The sequence below is a fragment of the Echeneis naucrates genome, chromosome 20, assembly GCF_900963305.1.
Source record: "Echeneis naucrates chromosome 20, fEcheNa1.1, whole genome shotgun sequence".
Taxonomy (NCBI): Eukaryota; Metazoa; Chordata; class Actinopteri; order Carangiformes; family Echeneidae; genus Echeneis; species Echeneis naucrates.
Window position 1 is genome coordinate 5,417,326 of NC_042530.1, and position 16,114 is coordinate 5,433,439.

At 41.2% G+C, this 16,114-nt stretch overlaps 3 protein-coding genes and 1 non-coding gene across 7 annotated transcripts; 2 read left to right on the top strand and 2 right to left on the bottom strand.

Annotated features, from left to right (window-relative positions):
• The first annotated feature begins 751 nt into the window (after nt 1–751).
• Nucleotides 752–6,507, top strand: arl8 (ADP-ribosylation factor-like 8). The gene is made up of 6 exons (XM_029528657.1): nt 752–1,110; nt 2,702–2,762; nt 2,844–2,991; nt 3,777–3,860; nt 4,055–4,206; nt 4,824–6,507. The coding sequence occupies exons 1-6, from the start codon at nt 1,065–1,067 to the stop codon at nt 4,870–4,872; spliced, it is 540 nt and encodes a 179-aa protein (XP_029384517.1). The 5' UTR covers nt 752–1,064; the 3' UTR covers nt 4,873–6,507.
• maf1b (MAF1 homolog, negative regulator of RNA polymerase III b) lies at nt 5,740–12,015 on the bottom strand. Of its 2 annotated transcripts, none has more exons than XM_029528656.1 (8): nt 11,496–12,015; nt 10,505–10,589; nt 8,759–8,890; nt 8,498–8,660; nt 8,248–8,369; nt 8,022–8,141; nt 7,789–7,881; nt 5,740–7,655 (listed from the first exon to the last, which is right to left on the bottom strand). In XM_029528656.1, exons 2-8 carry the CDS (start codon nt 10,585–10,587, stop codon nt 7,631–7,633), a joined length of 738 nt encoding a protein of 245 aa, XP_029384516.1. In that variant the 5' UTR covers nt 10,588–10,589; nt 11,496–12,015; the 3' UTR covers nt 5,740–7,630. The 2 variants fall into 2 exon arrangements, with proteins under 2 accessions (XP_029384516.1, XP_029384515.1); XM_029528655.1 differs by having other exon boundaries at nt 10,505–10,593.
• A 736-nt stretch (nt 12,016–12,751) lies between these two features.
• trnar-ccg (transfer RNA arginine (anticodon CCG)) lies at nt 12,752–12,824 on the top strand. Its single transcript has one exon. It is a non-coding gene; the product is annotated as a tRNA-Arg (tRNA).
• A 176-nt stretch (nt 12,825–13,000) lies between these two features.
• On the bottom strand, nt 13,001–16,012 carry zfand1 (zinc finger, AN1-type domain 1). 3 transcript variants are annotated; one of them, XM_029528652.1, is made up of 8 exons: nt 15,916–16,012; nt 15,422–15,464; nt 15,054–15,093; nt 14,796–14,923; nt 14,562–14,653; nt 13,890–14,008; nt 13,582–13,737; nt 13,001–13,236 (listed from the first exon to the last, which is right to left on the bottom strand). In XM_029528652.1, the coding sequence occupies exons 1-8, from the start codon at nt 15,968–15,970 to the stop codon at nt 13,060–13,062; spliced, it is 810 nt and encodes a 269-aa protein (XP_029384512.1). In that variant the 5' UTR covers nt 15,971–16,012; the 3' UTR covers nt 13,001–13,059. The 3 variants fall into 3 exon arrangements, with proteins under 3 accessions (XP_029384512.1, XP_029384514.1, XP_029384513.1); XM_029528654.1 differs by having other exon boundaries at nt 13,582–13,716; nt 14,796–14,916; nt 15,047–15,093; XM_029528653.1 differs by having other exon boundaries at nt 14,796–14,916; nt 15,047–15,093.
• Between the last annotated feature and the right edge of the window lie 102 nt (nt 16,013–16,114).

Genomic DNA, 16,114 nt, shown 5'->3' on the forward strand with positions numbered 1-16,114 from the left:
AAAGTTGGCTCATTGATCATATTCAAGAGACAAGCACAAGCAAAGTAAGTTTGGTCAAAATAATAAAAAGTGTAAATGAAAATATACGGCTCAATATGTAACTGTGAAAATGTTTGTTTGCACACATGAAACTTCAGTATTTTCATCTGCCTGTTTTGGAATAAAGGGACTTTCCTTTTCCTTTTCATGCAGTTTCCTTCCTAATCAGCCTCGGAGACAACTCAGATACTATATATGTATTTGTTTGTTTGTTTGTTTTTGTTTTCTCGTGTACACAGAAATAATCATTCAAAGTTAGAGAAATAAGTGTAGCACCTGAGCTGTGTGTTGGAGAGTTTGAAAGATGGAAATGTCTCAGTCCAAGGTCAGCCACTTGGTTCTCTGGGGAACTGCAGAAAGCATTTAACTGTAATGGACTTATATTTTATAGGATGAAGCTCTGTTCAGATAAATATAAATAATATCTCCTTGAATCGGTGTGAATGTATCTGAATAAGATCCACAGTATAGCACCGATGTGTCATCTTAAATACTCCTTTTCTCTCCTTTTTTGACTCGGAAGTTGAAATCTAAGATGATTCTTCTCGCATTTTCTCCTGATTCAAAAAAAATAAAATAAAAATATATAAATACTTGATGGTGGGCATCAATAGATCAAATAACTCCCTCCGTTATTTATATATATACGTCACGACGTGATGACGTAACCGGAAGCGGCGTGAACGGTCGGGATCGCAGCCAGCAGCTAACGGGCGACAGGAGCCGAGCGGAGGCAGCACGGAGCGGCCGCGGTCACCGTCTGTTTGGGCTATTTGTGGAGAAACCTCCGCCAGCAGGCCTCCATTTCTGCGTGGTTGGACTTCGTTTCACCGCGGCGTTGGGCGGGATTTAGGTGTTACCGGTGCGCATGGAGTCCGCGTTGAAAAGCTCGGTGGGCTGCTGTACGGACGAGGGATCATCCAGCTAACGTTAGCTAGCCGAGGATCTGCGGCGTGGAGCGGACAGGCTCGGTGCTGCTGCCCACTGCGACAACGGGAGGACGGACACGGCCATCGAGCGCAACAATGGGCCTCATATTCGCCAAACTGTGGAGCTTCTTCTGTAACCAAGGTGGGTGTCACGGCTCACTGACCCCCCCCCCGCTAGCTGCTCAGCCGGGGGAGCTGTTAGCCTGTTAGCTCGAAGTTAGCCGCAGAAACCTTAACAACAGATGGAGAGGCTTCATGTGACCTGCTGCTTCGGGCTGTCTTTGTTCAACTCAAGTCAAATACAAAAGCAGCAATTTAATCTGGAGCTTCTCCAAACTGTCAACTCAAAGCCAAAATGATTATCCTCTAATTATAAGCCTGCAGCAGCGAGTTCATCGATTTGTCAATCAGCTTTGACTTTCTAGGACACATCTTAATGCATAAATCCCCTCAAGCTTATTTAATGTACACAGCCCGTTTTGTTTTCAGTGGCTCTGTTTTTCTATTGAAAGCCAAATAATTTTTACACCAACATCCACTGAGTTGGCATTGAGCTACAAAGCAGAAACCATAATAATATGTCTAACTCCGACAGTGTTGTTGACACAATTTGCTCAGTGTGATGTTGGAAAGATTCAGCTCTCTGATTGAATTTAGAAATGGAAGAACTGAACTCTCATTTGTACTGCGGGCCTCCACAAAACCTTTTTTTTTATCTGAGTATTTGCTTTAGAAATGACTGAACTGATAAAGAGTAAATAGTGATAAGAAAATATAATCAGTTTAACTATCTGTTAAACAGCTTTGTTTTATTGGCTGCTACAGTTATTTTCTTTAAGTCAATGAGTATTATTGTGACCAAAAAAAAAAGAAAAAAAGAAAAGGAAATGGCACTTTTGAGGTGAAGGCTCGCTGTCAACAATGAAGCTCTCGGTTCTGTTACTATTTTCATTAAAGAAACAAACATTTCCAATGAGTTCCAAGTGTGTTGATTTTGTCATTATTGTCATCTTTTAATTGTGAAACTTATTTCTCGCAGTATATTCTAGAAAAACCTAATTTCCGGTTCAGCTAATTGGTCAATTTTTTCCCAGAGGCCCAAGACAATGTATTTCAAAATCGTTGAATACAGCTGAACTGTTGTAACCTTGCATGCTAAGACTGGCGATATCACCATTAAATGGTTGAGTTTGAAAGAAAAGTGACCTCTGCTCGGGATTATCACAGTTTTCCCTTTTTAAGGAAGCAATAGACACACAACATCCTCAAAAAGCCAGACTGGTTCACAAAGACGGTCGAAACTACTAACCCTCAGACCAGACTTCCTTCCTCCCCGACAGCAAGAGGCCTCAGACGGCCGGAAAAGTCAAAACACTAAAGTGGGATATTTTAACATATACGTGTCACCTCTGATTCTGGAGTGTGCTTGTGGTGTCATGCTTTACAGTCGTCAAAGCCCTGCTACCTGGTTTTTATAGGTGGTTTGGATCTATTGAAGTTTCAGTGATGTTTGGAAAAATTCCGTCAGGAAGTTTTGAGGAAGGAAGGAAATCAAAGACAGGAATGTCTTGTAGGCTGAGAGCAGATCTCTGACTGTAAGATATGTTTTGTTTTTACAGCAGCTTACAGTGAAAAGATTTATTTACATGAGTTTTCTTGATGATGATGATGCCCTGAAATGTTCCTCCTTAGATGGCTGAAATGACAGTTAATTTACTCTTGTCTGTTTGCAGAGCACAAGGTGATAATTGTTGGACTAGACAATGCAGGGAAAACCACTATACTTTACCAATTGTAAGTACTTCTTTCAATTCCCTCACTGCTTTAGTATTGTCTAAACTTGCAAAAACTCATTTCTGCTTCTGTTTTATAAAGCCTGATGAACGAGGTGGTCCATACGTCTCCCACCATTGGAAGCAACGTGGAAGAAATAGTGGTGAAGAACACACACTTCCTGATGTGGGATATAGGAGGACAGGAATCGCTGAGGTCCTCTTGGAACACCTACTATTCTAACACAGAGGTGAGAAATACAAGCATTGCTATGTCCAAGTAGAAGTGGGGAAACTGGAGTATGGCAGCTGGTGTGTTTGTTCAGAGCACAGACGGCAGCAGGGGCCGCCCAAGTCAGAGGTCACCCTTTCACAAAGCGGCTTGTCTGAAAAGCAAAGCTGGGGTCAGCCGCTGTGGTGTTTTTTGGAGAAGGGAGTTGTGGCACAGCAGACATGTGGCTACTTTTAAAAAAAGCCTTCTGCACAGCCATATTTAACTGTAACAACTGCCAGGAAATTCCTTTTTGTCTTCACGGGCAACATCTAGTGCTCCGTCATACAAACGCTGACATTGAATGCATGCCATGGATATTCTCGAACATGCATGTGTCACACCAAGACCAACATCACAGGGTTATATCTATTTCAACTACACCCGATTCCTCAGATCTTACTCTGTTAAGAACAGCATCATTTTTCAGCTCAGTAAGTCTGTAACCAAACAGTCAGTTTTGAGAGTTCCAGTTCTTGTCAGGTTGTGATCTGTTTTGACTCATTTGCTTGTAATTGGAAAAGTGTCTTTTTCCTGAGTTGTTGCCTTGGTTTTAAAGGGCCTCTCTGACATCACAAAATTAATGTGCCTTTGGCCTTTTGTCAGACGGGGTCACTGACTCATTGAAAAAGAGTGATTAGCATAGCAGTCACCAGTGCCCATTGTGAGGCTCTAGGCATGGAAGTGCCCACCTGCTGTGTTGCATTTCACTGTTGTAAATGTCTTTTGAAAGAGGTCCCTTGGTGTGATATTTTCGCTTCCCAGTTCATCATCCTGGTGGTGGACAGCACAGACAGAGAGAGGCTGGCCATCTCTAAAGAGGAGCTCTACAGGATGTTGGCTCACGAGGTAAAACTCTCATCTTAACAAATCTCAGTATGGCTATAAGGAAACAGGCTATACAGAGCTGACTCTGTTTTTGTAATGGACATTTATTTTCCACCACAGTTAGCTCCGTCCACTGGGCGACATTGTTTAGATCTTGTGGTTGCAGAGAGCAGGATTGTGGTTTCACTGTTCTCTGTCCTCTCGTTCTCTCTCAGGACCTGCGGAAAGCAGCTGTGTTGATATTTGCCAACAAGCAGGATATGAAGGACTGTATGTCTGCAGCAGAGATCTCCAAATACCTCACTCTGAGCTCCATCAAAGACCACCCCTGGCACATACAGTCCTGCTGTGCACTTACAGGAGAGGGGTAAGACACATCGGTTGACCAGTGGCACTCGAGAGTTAGACTTCATTAAACAGATGTTTTGAATTGATCCTCTGGGGGGACGCTGATTGTAATTCTTTACTCCCAAGCAACGTAACATCATAATGAAAGGAAACAAAAATTTATTGATTCAAAAATGTTTTCTCGTAGGAAAATGTGTGCTATCAGTTTAACAACATTGTTCAGACATGACTCATTTTGCACAATAGTTTAGCTTTTGTTGTCTCCAGTCACGCTGATCGAAATTATTTTGGTAAGTAACATCTCAGCTTCTGGCCTTTTTTTTTTTAATCCTTTGGAAGAGGCATTTTGAAATTAGCAGCTGTTCGTGTTTCGATCCACCAGATGTCACTGTGTCCACTGAGTATAAAGTCTTTATAAAAGTCTCAGGTAGTATAAGTATAAAAGTATAATTATAAAAAGTATAAAAGTCTCAGGTCTTTTTTGACAACACAAACAGCAAAAGTTTCGGCTGCCGTGAGGGGAGCATACTGCTTTTTATTAAGTCAACAAACGACATCACTGAAACGTGTGTAAAAATATAGCTGGAGAAAGATAATCTTTAAGCCACCAACGTCTGTCTTTATTGTATTTTCCAGTTTATGCCAAGGTCTTGAGTGGATGACCTCCAGAGCTGGACTCAGATAGCCTCTCCCTCAGCCATTGATGGCCTGACTACCTGCACCACCAACATGGTGGCAAAACAGCTGGCTTATTGTTACTTTTTATTTTTTTAAAGACAGAGTTGGACTTTGACCTCTGCAGACAGCTCATTATGGGAGCACTGACATGTCTACTTGTTACAGTAGAGCTGATAACTTCTCCCACACAATGAAATGTGTGACCACAACTTGTGAACTGTCCTGGTTACCAACAAGGAGAGGATTATTTCACTTCAGAGGATGTTCAAGCAGGGCTGCACTGGACACTAAACATTTCCACTACATACATATCATGTTTCGTTACCACATATTTCAGATTTTGCCATTAAGCGCACATTGATGCCCAGCATGGAAATTATGAAGCAGCTCTACTATTTTGATTATCATTAATCTTTTGCGTTGGAGTTTGTTCAGGTCAGGTTTATGAGGACAAACAAAGGGATTAGAAGCAGTATTGTAAAACCTGTTTTAATTGTGATGACGGCAAGTTTTGCAACAGGTTTATTCACACGACTTTTTTTATTATTTTGTGACGGGGGTGTTCAGCTGGAATGTGTACTTTTCAGTTACATAAGCTACACTGTTGGGGTCATTCTCACACTAAAATCCATTGGTGCCGTATTGAATCCTGAAGTACAAACTCTCCGGTTTTATTGACTTTGAGCTTGTGCTTGTATGTTATTACGCCAAATTGGACAGACCGTTATTGGCATGCAAAGTTTTTCTGTAATCCAACTGATGGAACAAATGAAAATGACTTCAGTTATTTCAAATAGCAAGCAATGAAATGGTTGAAACATGATTTCAAGTGCAAGTACAAAGCTGTTTAAATAGCAGTATTTTAGACACAGTGATGCATTATGAATTTTATTTAATTTCACCCTTTTTGTCTTTGCTTTTAGGCTGCTTTTTTGTATTAACAGATGATTTTTGGTGCTCCACAAGTGTCTGACTGATCCACTGCATCATAATGTAAACGTGTCATTAATTTTCTGCTGCCGTTTTGGCATATATTCCTCTTAAAATGTTTTGTACTTTTTAATCAAAGGGATCAGAATCAGCTGCTGTCATCAAAAAAGGTGCCACACATTTATGGAAGTTGTTACTCTTCAACCACTTGGCTGTAAATGGTCGGTGGTTTGATAGCATTAAGATATTAGAGCTCATATTTTGACCAGTATAGTTACAATACTTGATCCTCAGCCTTAACTAAGCTGTTGCAAATGTCTGGATGACTGTATGAATCTGACAGCCTCCCCATGATTTTTAACCACACTTCTCTTTGAGCTAGTATAAGAATTCCTTGAACTTGCAAACAGATCTATGCACGTGTCACTTTGAAAACAAGTTTCCATCGTGGCCAAAAAGCAGGAGGTGCATGAGTGTTGTTAGGTCTGAACAGAATTGGGTAAGAACTTGTGAAGTGGTCCTGGGATGTATGAAAGGTGTTTACAATAACAAAAGGATAAATTGTGCAGCCCCAGACTCAGACTTTGCAACATTTAGGTTTACAGAATTTTTACCTTGACCTCACAGAAACAAGGGAACTGATCTCGTCAGCGTGGTGGTGTGTAGTCTGGATCATGTACTGTTTTGTTTTCAATAAAAGTTTGTTTTGAATTTAAAGCCTAACCCTTAATTTCATCCAAACAGAATGATTCAAACACCAGTTTATTCACATCTGTAATATATCGGCCAATCAATGCGCAAAGCAGTCAAGAAGAGACATAGAACTGCTGTTCAAAGAAACAAAAAGAGGAACGTAGTTTCTACAAAATAATGCTGTTAAGATTTTGTGGGATTTTTTTCTCCTCCACATTGTACTATACATTCACTTTTCAATGATGCCTTTGCACTGAGGTAATGAGCAAAGAAAACACTGGCAAGATCTTTTAGAAAAGAGGGTTAACCAGGAACAGGTTAGCAAGACAAGGAAAACAAAAAAAAATACTGGATCTGGGCCACAGAAAATGAAACGTGGAACTGACTTCTAGCTCATATCAGAGAAAAGCTGGTATGTTTTTCTAAGCTGCGACTCGGGCGCCAATAGTTTCGTTGGCTGTGCCATCCAGTCTAACGAGTGTTCGCAGTAATAGGTTTCAATAACACAGTTACAAACGCAGCGATTTACAATTTCAAACTCAGTGCTAAAAAAAGTTCTCACAGTAACATCACTGTAACACGTAAAAAGCGACACACAGTTAAGTAGCAAACAAACAGCTGATCAGTCAGTTTTAACAGGACTTAAAAATGGACCCAGCCCCGTCCCAGATTGGAACATTATAAATTTCTGTCAGTCTTCATTGGTGCTGGTGTTATCTGGACTCTGCTTTGACATCATTTGCAAGAGATTCTACTTGCTTGCAGTCCTTCAGGCCACACATCCAATACAAGACCCCCTCTTTATCAAAAGTCCATGACGTGGTCTCTTTGGAAATGTGACGAGTGTGTAGAAGCCCAGTGTGTAAATGTGTTCTGCTCGGGCCTGAAGCTTTGGGTTGAAAACCATACTGGAAAACGAAGGAGCTAAAAGTCACTATGGAGTCTTTACAAAATGTCCACCATCTCACGATACACAATTCACTGCCAGCAGAGGAGAAGGCTTTAAACACACGTCTAAAGTATGAACATGGCTTTGGATGAAACGCAGCAACAGCTCAAAAAAAAACAAGACGGGATGAAGCAAAGAATGGGAGGAGGAAAAGCCTGGATATTCTTTGGCCGAGGTGCGTCATCTAGAAAATTCACACGCACAGAGCTCTGGGGCACCTGAGAGAAGAAGAGGAAGATGTAAACTTTATTTGTGTAACCGGTGAAAGACATCTAACAGACTACATTGCCACATCAAATAATCTCCACTAAGAGAAAAGAACAACAGCATCAAATCAAAGATCAGACCAACCTGTCCTCAGTAAAGCCGTCCATTTCCTCTTCATCATCCAGCTCCATGTCCAGCTCGTTGTCCAGACAGTCACGGCCGTAACTACTGAGGCCACTGAGGTACGAAAGAGACATGAACAATTTCAGACAAGAATTTGGTTTGTTGCTTTACACCTCTCATACATTGTTGTGTTCTGTGTGATGTCTGTGATATTAGTGATAAAGTCAGAAAAAAGAAAAAGTGCTGTTGCTGACCTGACAGAGCGACATGTGAAAAACACAATCCTCTTGAGCTTCTTGTTGTAGAAGAAGTAGTTGAAGGACCAGAGGCTTCCCTCCTCACCGAAAGGGTCTGAGTCCAGATCAGGGTTGTAGCTATGAAAAGGTATGGAAATAAACTTTAAAATGCTATGCAGTAGCTCCAGGGAGCTACTCCAGTTATCTGCTATGTAAAATATGTAAAGCGTGGACCTGCTCCTACCTGTAAATGTCACAGCTCTGCAGGTTAATTTCCTGGTCAATGGCATTCCACAGCTCTGGTCGCAGAGAGTTAAACTCCTCTCCAACAGCAGAGAACAAGCTGCTGTTTACTGCATTAGCCACCTGCAGGGCAATCCCATTCAATTTATTATCAATTCTATAACACAGCTAATTCTTTCTCATCTCCAACCTGATCCTTCACAGAGAATATACCCTCTGGAAGTCAGGCAGGCATAGAACAACATACTGACCCAGTTCAGACTCGGTTCCCGACTGAACTCGTGGGCTCTGGCTGCACTGAAGTCGTAGTCCGGCCTGAAAGACTCGTTGAGCGTGGTGATGAGGTAGAAAAGAGTCTTCCTGCAACACTTGTCACTCAGAGGGTTTTCCCCGTCCTCACTGCTCTTCCCCAGTCTGGACAGGAGGACACAAGGAATAAGTAATCCCAAAGTCACATGCTTTGTTATCATTGTGTTTTGATTGGATGCAGGATGCATCACTGCTATACTCACTGCGAAGGGCTGGTGGCGCTGGTGGACTGAGGGGGAGAAAGAGCCTCCAGGACATGAGGCTCCCCCTCCTGGCAGAACTGCTTAAACATGTGTTTATCATCTCCTGCCATCTTACAGGAGTAGCTCTCAATCCTGAGCAGCAGAAATGAAGTGGTGTTATAAACACTGCAGGAGACTTTGATGGATTATTCTGTTAACTTTTTTTAAATCTGACGTTACTTGTTCTATTCCATACTAGGTCATGTCTTTCCACTGTAAACCATATCTGCACAAACGTCTATCAAGAACAAGTTGCTGCCAAAATCTTCAATGTGCTCCTTCATGTGTCTGGGTCAGACAACTTTGTACACAGATATGCTAGAGTCCAGTTGTTTATTTTGCCCCCACCCACCAAGGGATTATGTAAGAGCAAAGGTTTCGCAACTTTAGATAGACTACTAAGACCCCGTCTGGGCTTGCCAGCCTAATTATAGGGACATGGGTTAGCAGAGGACACCACGGTGGAAATAACTGCCCTGGTTTTCCATCCACAACACAGCTGACCTGCTGACAAAATACTTGACAGGACCGACATTAGAGCTGATTGAAGATTATGAAGACCAAAATATGGCTAAAAATAACTCCTATGCAAATGTTACATTCTGTTCACAACTCCAACTGCAGCATTCTTATCCATTTGTGTTTAATGTGTTAAGGTTACTGTTGCATTAACTATTTATATGTTGTTTGTTTATTAACCCATGGTACTGATTTCTCCACTGCCTTTGCACAACCATCTGGCTACAGTCATTTGTTAGTTTTATAAAGTGCAATACATAGCCCAGAATTTTGTTGTTACACTTGATGCCTTTCCAGTCTAATAAGGCTATCCCCTGGAAGCTACAATTTTAGTTAAAACCTGCAACTGGGGAGCTTTGCTGGTTTAATGGACTGCCTCACTAATCCACTGAGCAGCCTAAACACCAGCAGCCCTGGCAGCTCCAGTAACACGCAGCTATTATGTTGTATTATGTGTCTATATGTGCATGCACATATGCCCCAACACCACACTTCACACGAGCCACCAAAATAAGCACACACTAGTGAGAGAGGACACCGTGATGTGCGTCACTCTAGGTCACAACAGCACAGAAGCTCAGTTTCACCACCCACGCTCCAAACACTGCACTAAGACAAGGCTGCATAACTCCACAACCCACTGCCCTTTATATAACCACAGTGTCACTAACGCCAAGCCTGCTCAAGGCCTTACATAACCTAAAACACAGATATTATAGTTGTCAAAAAAAAAAAAAAAAAAAAAATCAGGAACTGTCGGTCATTAACTTGCAGCACAGATTCTGAAAGTGGGGCTTTAGTTAAGCACTCTGTTATCAGGATATTGCATAATTTGCAAGGGCATGCTTGTTCTATTACCCCCGTTGTGAACCTCGTCTGATCTCTGAATCTGCCACACCTTTCTCACTCTGGCCTTGTTTCATGACACCACCCTAGGCAAAACCTTTCCTTTATAAGGAAAACGTCTATTACTCTGATATAAACACAGATGAGCATAAGGTTTCACTGTTATGGTGACTCTCCTGTTGAGCCAGAGTCTGCTGATATCCACAAACTCAACAAGACCTCAAATTACCCCCTTCACCCTCATCACCCATTAACTGATCAAGGAGTTTAACATACTAGCTGTTTTGTTTATAATCTTCCTACAGATTCTCATCTTGTAACTCAGACTACATCACCCCTTACCTGCCAAGGATGCGAGACTCCCCAGTTTCAACACACAGACGGGAGCTGAGGGCTTCAAAGCTGGAGTTTTCCAACAGTTTCATCGCTGTCTGAAAAACACAGAGGCGATGATGTTAGTCAACTATCCGAACAGGAGAATACTGGGACTCATTCTGCTTCCATACTGCCTGACAAAGAGGGACAACAAAGTAATATAACTGTTACTGAGCTAACTTAGCATTTTATCGTGTTAAACTAGTTCTATGACCAACTAACAACATAGTACATTTATCAAAATGATTATTAGGATCTCCACGTACAAAAAAACTAAACAAAATAGCTTAAAAAAATATGATATAAAAGAGCAAGGGGAAGGAATAGGTCGTTTGGTTATTTTTTAATATTAATATATAATATGTAATATGTAATATTTATCTAATGTTTAGATTATTATGTGAACAGTGTCACGTGGGGCTTATTGAAATACTTCCTCCTTTTTTTTAAACAAAATCAAGAAGACAACAACAAAACAGGAACATCCAGAAAACAGTCCCCAGATTAGCCCCCTGTGACTTATATCAAAGAGTTAATATTGCAATCCCAAAACAAAACAGGTAAGACAGCCAAATGTTTTAAATTATTGATTAACTAAATCGACAGGGGAGCCGTTATACTTTCAATTTCACCCTGCAAGTAATTTCTGCCATGCAGGACTTATTCTCTACAATTTCCACCATGAGGGTGAGTATCACTGAATAAATGAATATATTTGGGAGTATATTAGTCCGGAAAGATGTGCTGTGTGATCAGCTGTTGTGTGTTTATAAATAATAATAATAATAATAATAATAATAATATGTGGAGTCACAGCGCCCCGTCAGGTCGCATTTCAAAATAAAAGATAAAAACACAGTTTCCTCTCTGTGTCCCACCGCCCCTCCCCCACCCCGTCCAACACAAGTTGACAAATCGTCTTCCTGTTTCACTCCGATGTTAACAACAGTTTACTGACCGAGCAGTGACTTCAGCAGAGGGATGAAATAAGAGGTTCGGTCCAGAAGCTGCCTCCTCTTCTCGGTCTAACTGTTCAGCCGGCGGCGCTAAAGACTGGTTATCTCCGAGCGGCTAACGCTAGCTCCGTTAGCTGTTAGCTCGCTGGTTTATTATCAACGCTTCACAGCCGCGCTATTAATTCGCACTCGAGCTTGAACATCTTTCAAAAGCACTCGGTCGAGAGGGGGTTATTCTGAGGCCTTTTGGATTTATAGAAAAGCTGCTCTTGCCGATTAAATGCGACGAGATTAAATCCAGAGGCTGTTTGCGTCCGTCGGAGTCTGTGCGCAGCGGCATCCCTCTCCTCCTGATTTCACCAACTAAATTTGGATCAGCGGGATCAAGTCGCCCTTTTCTAAGCGACTCGATCAGAGAACTAGCAACTAACGAGTTACCGAGCTGGATAATATGTCAAAGTAGGTGAAGTTTTTCCTCCAAACGTCGGTCTCCTCGACAAACCTCCTGTTCTGACCAAAACAACGAAGCCCTCTATGCTGCGAAGCCCAGCCCCTTTTCTTTTATAAAGGTGGATCTACGAACACGCCTACTTTTATTCAATGCTCTCGTGTGATTGGCTGCCCGACCTGTCGTATTGAGGATAAGTAAGCTGATTGGCTGAAATGCGCTCGGTGTGTCCTCCAGCCGAGTCTATGATAAAAATCTCACAACAAAAATACAAAAACAACAAACGCAGTGAACAAATTCTTTTGATCGTGTTTCGGGTATTCGTGCCAGCTATTTATCTCTTTAATGTTGGATCTCAGAAACACGCAACTGAACGTTGAGTAGCTGTTTGTTTTTTAACCTAACTGAAATACAGAAAACTGAAAGGATAATGTGTCTTGTTATGGATCTTCTTATTTTATATATTTTTTAATATAATCCATCCTTTTCTCCCACTACGCATCTATATCTTATCACATGATATAGACTGTTGTTTCAGTCTCCTGTTTCTTTCTGAATGCATGTCTTTTGTAAACCGCGCTGTCTTATGCGAATTGTGCTGATTAATTTAATTAAAGAAATAAAAGAAAAGACCTATTATGCCCCCAGGCCCGTAGCAACAGCATAATAAAGAAATAAAATGAAAGAATAGGGCTGTATAGTCCCGGGGGAGTCATGCCTGGGTATCAATCTGTAAAAAAATACGGTATGCAATGACACAACAACTCAAGAGAATGAAACAAAAATGATGCATAAAGTGCGCTATTTGTCGGCCCAGTGGCCTAATGGATAAGGCATCAGCCTCCGGAGCTGGGGATTGTGGGTTCAAGTCCCACCTGGGTCGTCATTCAATGGGAATGTAACATCAAAACCATGTTTATAGTGCAGCAGGGTTAAAGCAGAACCGACTTATTCCAATGTGTATGCACTGAGATATGAAGTGAATGCTGTATCATCCTCTCTGCCATAATGTGGCGAACTTTCCTTAAATAGACAAAGTTAATCCAAAAAACAATCTTTCAAAATAACATTTTATTGACAGAAAAGCAAATAGAAAACAATACTGATCTGTTGATTTGTCAGGTCTGTCTGATATAGTCAGAAACATCAGTCAGACACAGGCTCTCATTATCCAGGTACTCCAGGATCACATTACCCCCGTTGTACAGAGGAGTTTCAGGGTGAGCCAGCAGGGAGAGCAAAGTGTCATCCATCCGCAAAGCCTCACCTGTCTGAGGATGGCATAACCGCAGCTTCTGCAAACGCAGAGGAGAGACAAATGCTGTCAAGGCTTATTCAAGAGACCCGCATAATATCAGAAAGAGAAGATTCATCCTTTGTGTTAATGAGAAAAAGCTGCACAAAGACGGCACACTGCAAACAGGAGGCAAATATCTATAAACAATAAAATTACATGTGCTTCACTATTGAAGGTCTTTGTGCTTATTTTAGTGAGTATAAGTCATGAAGAACACAAGCTATTTCATTAAAGAAAGTAATATGAGAAGTGGGGGAAACAGATCAGTCACTTAACTGTAGTTGTAAATGTGTTCATGAAATGTTTTGTGGTTATTAGTGACTGTACTCCTGCTAGCTGTTACCTTAGCTGTCAGGACATTATTATTGTTTTTGAGGCTGGCTAAGGAGGCTGCATAATCCACCACTTTCCCCACACTCCATTTGGAACAGAAGAACATTGGTTGGCTGGAGCATTTCGAATCTTTGGGGAGATAAACCTGAAAATAGGTTCTCTCTGTCTGGAAGGCCAGAAAAGGAAAGAAATTAAATCAGCTGGACGGCATAATGAACAACATTATACACAGACACGCACATTTTTCAAAAAGATATGCAGAAAAACGTCGTATGTCAATATTGTTTTCACTTAAATAAATGAAAGCTTGGATATTACCTGCGGTAGTCCCTTGTCTCCAGCAGCATGCAGCTTCAGTTTCATTAATGCTACCTTAGCTGCAGTTGCACTGTTCTTTGCTCCTCTGCGTCCTTTACTTTTGGATCCATCCTTTGACTCTAAATGATTCAAACATAATACAAATGTATACAGGCTAAGTAACATAAATATTCATTTGTTCATCTTCTACCGCTTATCCAGGTTGCGGGGGGTGCTGGAGCCAATCCCAGCTCACATAGGGCAAGGGCGGGGTAACCATGGACAGGTCGCCATACCATCACAGGGCCAACATACAGAGATGGACAGTGACAAAATGTTCACACTCAGACCTGCAGGCAATTTAGAGTCACCAATTCACCTAAAAATGCATGGTGGGAGGAAACTGGAGTACTCGGTGGAAACCCACACAAGCACGAGGAGAACGTGCAAACGCCGGCGTGCCTGGGTTCAGTTCCCAGGCCCAGGCCCAGACCCAGCCGTTCTTGTTGTGAGGCAACAGCGCTAACCACCATGCTACCATGCTGCCATAATACAAACAGATGTGGATTAATTATGACAAAGACAGCATTTTGTTTAACACTGATCCCATGTGGACAAAATAGGAATGATAAAAGAAACAGCTATATTGTCAAGTTCCAGATTTCAAGTGACTATTCCTTAACTGTAACTTACCCACAATCTTTTGCACCAGCTCTTTGGTGGCTGCCATTCGAGGTTTTTGGACCTCCAACTTCTCACACTTATGATCATCTTGATGACGGTGGCTTTAAGTCAAGAATAAAAAGCTTTATTTATTTTTGCTACAATCATTTCTTGATTTAAAGCCACACAAATTACTTGTGTCAATGCTGATAAGATTTTATTTATGAAAAAAGAACAACAAAAACAAGAAAAACTTAAACCTACGCCAAACAAAAATGTTTTTCACACTGCGGACATATTACTGGCAATAACTCTTTCCCCTTGCAGTCATCAAATGAGCACGGATAACTCGTACTGCCACCAGTGGCTCTTGGCTCCTTTTTCACTAGCTCCTAAAAACAGGTCAAAGGAAATTATGTTCAAAAACAATACAGCTAGTCTCTAAGTGTTATGCCAGAAGAAAATGTATTTGTCTTAGTCTTATCAAGGAACATTATTAATGTCATACGCAGAACAGCCTACCTCAGGACATGAGTGGGCCTCTCTGTTTCTGTGTTCAAGGCTGTAAGAGACAAAGGGATCCATGGCTTACAGTATAACAGCCAATCACATTACATCATTATGCCATTAAAATTACACAACATATGTATATAATTCTATTTTACGCAACTTCATCTCTTCATCACTGTGCTAATATTTTTAATTACATTTCAATGGTTAAAAAGTCAGAAATACTGGCAGTAAAATATAAATAAAAAATCTAACAAATGTCATATGAGAAAGTACAGTGTGATAATACATCTCAGAGTGTTTTACAGTGTTACTGTGACACCCATTTATTCGGAGCTAAAGGTCTGAAAATCCCCTTTAATTCTGGACTGGGATCTTACCAGAAAACACCGCAACAAGAGTCACAGACAAATGGAAGGAAATCTGTAGGAAGGATAGAGACAACAAGCTCAACCTGGTAATTTACATAATAGGGGCAATTCCCTGACAAACTGCATCGCTACCAGACAGTTTATTACAGGTTTCAGGATAATGTACTGTGATCTGAGGAGTAATTGTTGCAGCTACTGCAGCTGGTTCAGGGGAGATCACTCGTGAAAAGGTGCTCAGGTCGATGCATTTTCTCTTTCTTGAGTGATAACATACACTAACAGGTTAGTCAGCCAGTAGCCAAAGCTCGGAGACGGACTGGCTGTTCTGCACAAACTGCTGTGACCATAAACTGGAGATGGTGACGTTAGCAGTTAGCTAACCAAGCTAGCTGACAGGCTAACCACACTAAACAGACGTTGGCTGTTTTACTGTCGCCCGAGTCGTGTCGCACCTCATTAAGTTATTAATTCATTTGTATGATTCAATTTAAGTTGAAACAGACCTTTCAAATTGCAGGAATCAACTTGACAATGTTTCCCAATGTCTAACTCTGCCATTAGCTAGCCGTGAGTCTGCGGATGTCAACATGAACTTTGACCCCAAGAGTCTGATCACGTGACCGAGTCTAAGTTTTTAAATTTAAAATCAAATAAATAAATATTCATCCTATAACCACGAGAAGTTTCTTATATATGTTAAAG